General features: G+C 38.5%; 2 protein-coding genes across 3 annotated transcripts in view; one reads left to right on the forward strand and one right to left on the reverse strand.

Moving 5' to 3' along the window:
* skap1 (src kinase associated phosphoprotein 1) overlaps positions 1-6628 on the forward strand; it is a 39791-nt gene extending 33163 nt beyond the window's left edge. For both annotated transcript variants that reach the window (XM_067429817.1, XM_067429818.1), the window contains exons 12-13: positions 5147-5240; positions 5711-6628. In XM_067429817.1, coding sequence (XP_067285918.1) covers positions 5147-5239 — 93 coding nt within the window. In that variant the 3' untranslated portion in view covers position 5240; positions 5711-6628. The remainder of the gene's footprint in view (positions 1-5146; positions 5241-5710) is intronic.
* A 129-nt stretch (positions 6629-6757) lies between these two features.
* psme3 (proteasome activator subunit 3) lies at positions 6758-10624 on the reverse strand. Its single transcript, XM_067429819.1, has 11 exons — positions 10468-10624; positions 9829-9861; positions 9687-9749; positions 9513-9617; positions 8686-8734; positions 8452-8570; positions 8300-8368; positions 8022-8089; positions 7892-7946; positions 7719-7805; positions 6758-7588 (listed from the first exon to the last, which is right to left on the reverse strand). Exons 1-11 carry the CDS (start codon positions 10507-10509, stop codon positions 7508-7510), a joined length of 771 nt encoding a protein of 256 aa, XP_067285920.1. The 5' UTR covers positions 10510-10624; the 3' UTR covers positions 6758-7507.
* Positions 10625-10870: the final 246 nt, after the last annotated feature.

Here is a 10870-nt window from a genome sequence, read left to right on the forward strand (position 1 = left end):
CTCATCTAAGAATCACAACTCACACACTCATCTCAGAATCACAACTCACACACTCATCTCAGAATCACAATTCACACACTCATCTCAGAATCACAACTCACACACTCATCTCAGAATCACAACTCACACACTCATCTCAGAATCACAACTCACACACTCGGCTCATAACCACACACACACACACACACTCATCTCATAACCACACACACACACACACACACTCACAATCACAACTCACACACTCATCTCATAACCACACACACACACAGACTCATCTCAGAATCACAACTTATACACTCTTCTCAGAATCACAACCTATACACTCATCTCAAAAACACACACACACACACACACACACACACACACACACACACACACACACACACACACACACACACACACACACACACACACACACACTCATCTCAGAAAAACAAACTCACACTCATCTCATCTCAGAATCACAACTCACACACTCATCTCAGAATCACAACTCACACACTCATCTCATAACCACACGCACACACACCCATCTCAGAGTCACAACTCACACACTCATCTCATCTCAGAATCACAACTCACGCACTCATCTCAGAATCACAACTCACACACTCATCTCATAACCACACACACACACTCATCTCAGAATCACAACTCACACACTCATCTCAGAATCACAACACACACTCATCTCAGAATCACAACACACACTCATCTCAGAATCACAATTCACACACTCATCTCAGAACCACAACTCACACACTCATCTCAGAATCACAACTCACACACTCATCTCAGAATCACAACTCACACACTCATCTCAGAATCACAACTCACACACTCATCTCAGAATCACAACACGCACTCATCTCAGAATCACAACTCACACACTCATCTCAGAATCACAACTCACACACTCATCTCAGAATCACAACTCACACACTCATCTCAGAATCACAACTCACACATTCATCTCAGAATCACAACTCACACACTCATCTCAGAATCACAACTCACACACTCATCTAAGAATCACAACTCACACACTCATCTCAGAATCACAACTCACACACTCATCTCAGAATCACAATTCACACACTCATCTCAGAATCACAACTCACACACTCATCTCAGAATCACAACTCACACACTCATCTCAGAATCACAACTCACACACTCGGCTCATAACCACACACACACACACACACTCATCTCATAACCACACACACACACACACACACTCACAATCACAACTCACACACTCATCTCATAACCACACACACACACAGACTCATCTCAGAATCACAACTTATACACTCTTCTCAGAATCACAACCTATACACTCATCTCAAAAACACACACACACACACACACACACACACACACACACACACACACACACACACACACACACACACACACACACACACACACACACACACACACTCATCTCAGAAAAACAAACTCACACTCATCTCATCTCAGAATCACAACTCACACACTCATCTCAGAATCACAACTCACACACTCATCTCATAACCACACGCACACACACCCATCTCAGAGTCACAACTCACACACTCATCTCATCTCAGAATCACAACTCACGCACTCATCTCAGAATCACAACTCACACACTCATCTCATAACCACACACACACACTCATCTCAGAATCACAACTCACACACTCATCTCAGAATCACAACACACACTCATCTCAGAATCACAACACACACTCATCTCAGAATCACAATTCACACACTCATCTCAGAACCACAACTCACACACTCATCTCAGAATCACAACTCACACACTCATCTCAGAATCACAACTCACACACTCATCTCAGAATCACAACTCACACACTCATCTCAGAATCACAACACGCACTCATCTCAGAATCACAACTCACACACTCATCTCAGAATCACAACTCACACACTCATCTCAGAATCACAACTCACACACTCATCTCAGAATCACAACACACACTCATCTCAGAATCACAACTCACACACTCATCTCAGAATCACAACTCACACACTCATCTCAGAATCACAACTCACACACTCATCTCAGAAGCACAACTCACACACTCATCTCAGAATCATAACACGCACTCATCTCATCTCAGAATCACAACTCACACACTCATCTTATAACCACACACACACACACACACACTCATCTCAGAATCACAACTCACACATTCATCTCAGAATCACAACTCACACACTCATCTCAGAATCACAACTCACACACTCATCTAAGAATCACAACTCACACACTCATCTCAGAATCACAACTCACACACTCATCTCAGAATCACAATTCACACACTCATCTCAGAATCACAACTCACACACTCATCTCAGAATCACAACTCACACACTCATCTCAGAATCACAACTCACACACTCGGCTCATAACCACACACACACACACACACTCATCTCATAACCACACACACACACACACACACTCACAATCACAACTCACACACTCATCTCATAACCACACACACACACAGACTCATCTCAGAATCACAACTTATACACTCTTCTCAGAATCACAACCTATACACTCATCTCAAAAACACACACACACACACACACACACACACACACACACACACACACACACACACACACACACACACTCATCTCAGAAAAACAAACTCACACTCATCTCATCTCAGAATCACAACTCACACACTCATCTCAGAATCACAACTCACACACTCATCTCATAACCACACGCACACACACCCATCTCAGAGTCACAACTCACACACTCATCTCAGAATCACAACTCACGCACTCATCTCAGAATCACAACTCACACACTCATCTCATAACCACACACACACACTTATCTCAGAATCACAACTCACATACTCATCTCAGAATCACAACTCACACACTCATCTCAGAATCACAACTCACACACTCATCTCAGAATCACAACACGCACTCATCTCAGAATCACAACTCACACACTCATCTCAGAATCACAACTCACACACTCATCTCAGAATCACAACTCACACACTCATCTCAGAATCACAACACACACTCATCTCAGAATCACAACACACACTCATCTCAGAATCACAACTCACACACTCATCTCAGAATCACAACTCACACACTCAGCTCAGAATCATAACTCACACACTCATCTCAGAATCACAACTCACACACTCATCTCAGAATCACAACTCACACACTCATCTCAGAATCACAACTCACACACTCATTTCAGAATCACAACACACACTCATCTCAGAATCACAACACACACTCATCTCAGAATCACAACTCACACACTCATCTCAGAATCACAACTCACACACTCAGCTCAGAATCATAACTCACACACACACACACACACACACACACACACACACACACACACACACACACACACACACACACACACACACACACACACACACACACACACACACACACACAGAATCACAACACGCACTCATCTCAGAATCACAACTCACACACTCACAGTGAAACATGCCAAATTAGGCTAATTTTATGATCTATCAATTTTTTTTATGTGGTTCAGATACAATAATATTTTGAGTTTCTATTTATTAAACCAATTTCCTTCGTTGTATCAACTAAGTTAAACCAAGAATATTTTTTTACAGTGTATGCTCTCTTCAAAAATCAATCAGATTCAATGAATCACTGACAGGTCCTGATAGATGAGTCATTGAATCAGTAACTCAATCGATTTATTCTGAAACACTTGATTCCAGCAACATCTTTTTTGTTGGACCTTTACCTTGAGTGCCATGTTTTTTGAACACGGCAAAAGTCGTAAGACATGACCGTAACAGTTAAAAATGTCGATCTAGTCTAGTGAATGTTTGCATAGAAAAACAATGGAAAGCAGCACATTAAAATGCAAAACTTGCTCTGTGTGATTGTGAATGGCCCCTTTTGCCAAAATTGGGTCTAAAATGTAAGTTACTCAGTATTAACTTCTTGTTTACTGAACTGCTGTATAACCGCATCAATCTACACCTCCAACAATCCCCATCTGCATAACCGTATGCGTCTCAAACAAAGAGCTCAAGTTCTCAGATGTACTGTTACCGAGGCGTTGATGCCACAACGGCATTCAGCTCACCGTCCAGATGGATTTTATTCCGTATAGCATCATTAAAGAGGCTCATCTGCATGAGCTGAGGACTACATTAGGCTCTGAGCACTGTGGGTGTGCTTAAAGAGGGGAAGGTAATTAGTTCCTACTCTCCTCAGCAGGCAGTGGATGGATGACAAGCTCATCATGTCTAAATGTACAGTGTGTGCTTCTGGAATACTAAAGCTCTTAAAACACTTCAGTCTTTCACTATCAGTCTATCTCTGTGTTCTTTAATCTCCTCATTTATAACCCCCTGTCCACCTGAGTCTGTCTTCATTCATTAAAGGCCAGACCTAGGGCTCTCTTAGTCTGAAGAGCTTTGGCCTGGAATAGCTCTTATAGGTATCTGATTTTTGGAGAGGAGCAAATTTAAATAATGTTACGCTGGTAAAACAAACTTCACGACAAGATATTAGGGATTTCTTCTGCTTCGCTCAAGACATAAAATGGCCTATCCCATTATGCAGTTCCAACACCATATATAAGTATTGTGCATCCAAGCAACAAAATTAAATCCTTGTTTCTCCAATCACTAGTCCCCTAACATATGTCAATATCTCTGGTGGCAGTTATTGCCTCTAACTTCCAACAACAGAATCATCATGCTTCTTTAATTACCATAGAAATTACTAAATTGGCATTTTAAGATTTAAATTAACTTTTATATTTGCATTTGAATGGCTGTATGCAGGTGTGTAATATTCTTGTTCTATCAAAAACATGTTGATGCTTTTTTTACATGCAGTTCAAAGGCCCTGCTGAGACATGCAAAGTAAACGCTTTTTCTTTTAGCAGATTTTTTGACTGAATACGACAGGTGTTAATCATATTTGGACACATTATGATTTTTTTATGTTTGGTTTTTGAATTAAAAAACAAAAACTACACTTTCTAATGTGATGAATTACAACTGTTAGGAAATTATTTCACTGGCCAAATCCTTACAGAATTTTCTGTGTTTCTGTCTTTCTAAACTAGGAATACAACATCCATGGATGGTGGGTCGGGGAGCTAGATGGTGCTATCGGAATAGTCCCCAAGGAGTTTTTGCATCCTGCTTATATTCTATGAGGTACGTATAGTCACAGAATTATTCTATATTATCACTGACCTTAGGAAATAAACAAGAACAGCTCTCTTAAACTGAGACCGAGAAATGCATGTAAAGTATAGTATTAAAGTTACAAAGGCCATTGTCCTATCTATGAATGAATTTGACCACTGTTTTTGAAGTTTAAAAAGTTTTCAAATCGCTTCAGCATTAAATCCAAATCCTCAATGCTGACACCTGCTGGAAATTATTGCAACTACAAAGAAATATTGCAGCATTATTTTAACAGGCTGTGTATGAAATCGCATACTCTCTTGAGTAGGTATTTTAAACAAGTAATTACTTTACGACTGCTAAATAAGCGCATTCTATATAATATGAATATTAGGAATGTAGTCTGGAGGTATATTCGCCATTGGAGGTATGCTATGTCGGATGCTGCTAGAGTATTCAAGATAGTGTTAAATATGTCTTAATGTTTTCTCTTCTAGGTTTGCTTTTTGTGAAGAATTTCCAGAATTCCCAGGGATATAACACTTTCAAACGTCATTATTTAGAAATTGTAAATGAGGTGATTATTGGTTAAAGGGATAGTTCATCCTAAAATGAAAATTAAAAATTTACCCTGGTGTTGTTCTAACATTCTTTCTTTTATGGACCACAAAAGGAGATTTAAAAAAATGCGACCAGCATCAATCTTTTTTAAAATGATGAGAAGTATCACAGGATGATCCCATATAGCTACGACGTGACATATTCCAGCGTTCTGGTATGAAATTTAATGTATTATTGAAGGACAATCCTGACCTTGGCCATTGGTTTTCAGTGTACAGCTACATGACATGGTCAGCGCTCTTCACTGCCATTTATTATTATTTTAGTTTTGTTTACATTTTTCTTTTAGTGTACAAGTCATTAGAACAACACCATGGTGATAATTTATGACTTAATTTTCATTTTAGGGTGAACTATCTCTTCAAGTAAAATTGGATATTAGCCTAGTTCATTTCTAAAAATGGCATAACTTAAAAAAAAAAAACATTTCTCTTGCATTTTTTTGTGAATAAGTAGTTTTATATATTACATTATCAGTGTACACTAAGTCGATGCATATTTAAATCCAATTTTCTGATTTGTTCAAGCACATGTACACAAATGGTGTACTACATATTTTAACAGCACAAATGACTGAATACAATTATTTTAATGTACAACTGTTTGATAGCATCTTGAAAATGCCATCTGGTTGTTAGGGATTATTCTATATGTTGAGATGTGTTTTCTTGACTCTGCATTTGTATTCAAAATTGTTTAGTTGAGTGTGTACAACTAACCACTTCAGCAGATATTACTCCAAGAAATTAACTGGTCATACCAGTTTGCTTAAGTAAAAATAAAAACCCTTTCTACATTGGACTTTTTTGTTGTGTAAAATTGAATCTACTTGTATTCATACATGGACTGCAGATCTAGTTATTTAATATGAACAAGGAGTAAACATATTCAGGAAAAAAGCACAACACAAGAACAGCAGTTAATGACGTTCTTTAAATGTATTGTAAAAACAATAGTTTATTCAGCAAAATGCAATCACTCTTAAAACTGGACAAAAAGAACCATAAAAAGCTTCCAGAAATTGATGCATCAGTCATTTCAGATGAAAATATAATATTCCATCATGTAATAACAGCTGTCAGCTCACACTCCAAATTAAATCTTGCAGATGAACCGCCTTGCTTCCACTTTAGCCTACATGTACATTTCAGATGAAGAACATAAACTGTGAAATACAGTGGAATACAGCATCAATAAGAGCTTATCTGCTTCTCAACCAGAGAAACCAACCATCATAGGCAGATCCATATTCACATAACCCCCCCAAGGAGGCCCAGAAACACTTGAAATGGACTAAAAAAAACAAACTAAATGGATTTTGGCTTTGCAAAAAAAAAAAAAAAAAAAAAAAAAAAAAACTCATTGTTGAAACATTTCTTTAATTAAACCAAATCTCACAACAGTTTTCTCGGGACCCATGTTCAGGCTCTGCCTTTGTACATTTACACTGTCCGCTAAGAAACAAAATAAATCAAAAAGGGCTTTTAAAGGGTTTAAAATAGTGACTGTATTTTACAATTCTATGATAAGTGGCATGTTCTATCAGGCCTGCTGGAGCGGTCCCTCTTTTGGCCTGGTTATAATGGGTGACAGGGCTGCTCTAGAACCATCTGAAGGCTGAACTAGCTCCAAATGGTGGGACAACGGGCCAAGAATGAAAGGGGAAGGTGCTCTTAGTACAGCGCATCAGTATTGCTGCTCCTCGGCCTCTTGATCTTCTCGATGTTCTTCAGGATCATGTCATGTAATGTTACCTGAAAGACAATTTTGTTTTATTAAATCAAAAACACAGAGGACAATCACACATGCAGCAATTTAAACTCTTCCTGCACATGAAAATGCAAATATAATAATTTGTGTATTTATGGTTACGGCAATACTTACATATTGATTTCTCAGCTCTGACACTATAATCTTGAGGCTGATGTATTCTTTCTCATCAATCTCTGTCACTGTGCGACGATAATCCTCCTATAAAAGTATTTGGCATATATGAAATAACTATTGGATTCCTTTTTATCTAAATGTTATGCATGTGTACTGAAGATATGACTTACAACATGAGGGTATTTTGCTATTTTGGAAACCAGCTTTGCCCTTGTGATGTAGTACCTACACAAGACAGTATTTAAATAATATGAAGGAAAAAAAAGCCTCCATGTAAATCTTTGACTTATTGTGACGTACCTGGATATCTGATCCAAGTAAGAAGCTGCTTCCCCTTCCACTGTTCTGAGTTCAGCAACCGTCTCCTCCTGTGGATAGTTAAAATAAACAGAATCACAACCAGACAACTAGCTGAACATTTCTGCATTTGACATTCCCTGACAAGGCCAAAACTTCCTTAATATTTATTTTTAAACCCCAATTAGTGCGTGTCCTTTTATGCCGATAACAAATGTAGCTTAGTGCTTTTGAAAAACATTTAACAGTCAAATGAAGAACTGAAGGATGTGGCACCATACCTGAATTGAGACACCAAAATTGTTGCCATCTTCTATCCTTGGGATTAACAACTGAACCCACATCTTGACCTAGAAAACAAAGAAAATTACATTTAGCCAGAACATTTTTAATGAGAGAGAGCATGTCTGAGACTATGGTTACATGGACCTACCGTGTTGCACTTTTCTATGAGAGTTCTGATTTCAGGCTTGACTTTTTCAATCAGCTCCACCAACTTGCCATTGCTTTTCATCATTCCACCAGGCATGACAAAGACCTTGGTCCCGCCAACTACAAACAGAAAACATAGGATAATATAGGGGAAGAGTGTTTATATTAACGCGTTTCAAACTTAAGTTCCTTACTAACTTAAAGACACTTTTCTTAGGAAGGCAGGAAAACTCACCTTTGTCATCTCCTGCACCATCTTCAAGTTTCCTCTTTTTAGCATTTTGCTATTGAGAAAATATTTCAAGGTTACTGACTGATCTTTTTGTTTTATGTATGAAAGCTTATTACACCGAATGAAAAAAAGGTAATTGCGACTCTCACAATTCTATTTTTCCCCCCTTCCAAGTACATACGTATGCACGCAAGACCTCCGTTCATCATCGGAACACAGTTTAAGATATTTTATATTTTAGTCCCAGAGCATATGCAGTCAATGCCCAACTTTACTGTCCATGTCCAGAAAGGGAATAAAAACATCATCAATGTAGTCCATATGTGACATCAGTTGGTTGATTAGAATCTCTTGAAGCATCGAAAATACATTATGGTCCAAAAATATCAAAAACTATGAATTTATAAACTGCTGAAATTACGTGACATTGGCGACCCGAATCATTGATCGATTCACTGATTCATTAACCGTGTGAATCTTTTTGGAAGAACGCGGAAGAGAGGACAATTCTGAATAAATTCATAGTTTTTGATATTTTTGGACCATAATGTATTTTCGATGCTTCAAGAGATTCTAATCAACCAACTGATGTCACATATGGACTACATTGATGATGTTTTTATTAGCTTTCTTGACATGGACAGTAAAGTTGGGCATTGACTGCATATTCTCTAAGACTAAAATATCTTAAACTGTGTTCCGATGATGAACGGAGGTCTTGCGGGTGTGGAACGACATTAGGGTGAGTCTTTAATGACATGAATTTCATTTTTGGGTGAACTAACCCTTTTAACTGCTTTTTGACTGATGACTTTGACTTCTTAACTTACCCCCTCAAGCCCATCATGGATGTCTGTAAGTAGAATTGGGTCTGGCACTGTCAGATTGATCTCAGAATGAATTTCTTTCAGCTCACGAATATTAATTGTGGGATCCTAGCAAAAAAGGAAAAGACAATCAAAATGCTGTCAAGAATGCATCATATTCTATGATTAAACGCTTACCTTCAAAAACTGGTCCAGTTCTAACAATTTCTTCGGGAAAAAGTTTGCAACCAAGTCTTCAGCCTATTTTGAATAATTAAATCGTAAGTTGCACAATAGTCAAAGAAATGGTCATATAAGCTCGGTAAGCGAAGTAACTTACCTCTGCTGTAATTCGTTCTCTGAAAGCATCAACCTGGCAAGGCAAGAAATATTCATATATAACTATTAAATTCAAAGAAGGGGAATCGGAGTTGTGGTGTTACAATGTATAATATCTTGTGTTCAAAAGTCATTCAATTTCAGGGGGACAAACGGGCGGCCCTTCTATTTTAGGATGCTAACGTTAAATTTTGTCAACATGTACCATATAATCGAGCCGATTCCCACCATTCCCATGACTGGTCAGCGCCAGCAGGACCTTAATCGTAATCCATTGCCAACATAATATACGACTTCAATATCAGGAATGAAGCAGTTATGCATTTCTCTCGCAGCGACATGCTGCTGTGCTAAAAACACGCTTCATCCACACACTCGCGGTTAACACTGACTCCACCACGAATGTGAGAGCTCTGGCTTCCCCCTGAGGATGTGATATGCATATTCGCATTTGCTTTATCACAATATATATTTTACTTTTACAACAGAAGCGATTTTACAAACATATATGAGTGTAAAAGTGAGCTAACGCGCTCACGAGGTGACTCGCGCAAGCCGGCTAGCCGCAAGCTAAGATTTACAAACAGATCATATGAGTAACGTTACTCCTTATTTAAACGAGGTAAGTGGTAAGAAATACCTTTGTCTTGATCTCATTGTCCACCTTAAGAAGCGAAGACATCGTATTAATTCAATAAATGAGAAAAGTAAGGGATTGTCCTAAAAGCATTAACTACTAACCGTGTGGCTCACTAACTGCTGTCAGCCACAAGGCACTCGCGCGCTTCTAGATGACGCAAAGGCTTCGAGAACGTAGAAATAAATACATAGATTTCACATCAGAACTGGCGTGCGGAGAAATTTCATCTTCATTTAATTAAAAAAAATCTGTATACTCTGCAATATGCATAATCATCTGCCATTAGCGACAAAAGTCAATACAATATAGTAGTCTCGTCGATGTACCGCTGTAATCTGCAGAGCACCTCGTGCTAGAATGATCTATGTACTCACATCTATGTTCGCGACGACTTTGAAAGACG

The sequence above is a fragment of the Pseudorasbora parva genome, chromosome 21, assembly GCF_024679245.1.
Source record: "Pseudorasbora parva isolate DD20220531a chromosome 21, ASM2467924v1, whole genome shotgun sequence".
Lineage (NCBI taxonomy): Eukaryota > Metazoa > Chordata > Actinopteri > Cypriniformes > Gobionidae > Pseudorasbora > Pseudorasbora parva.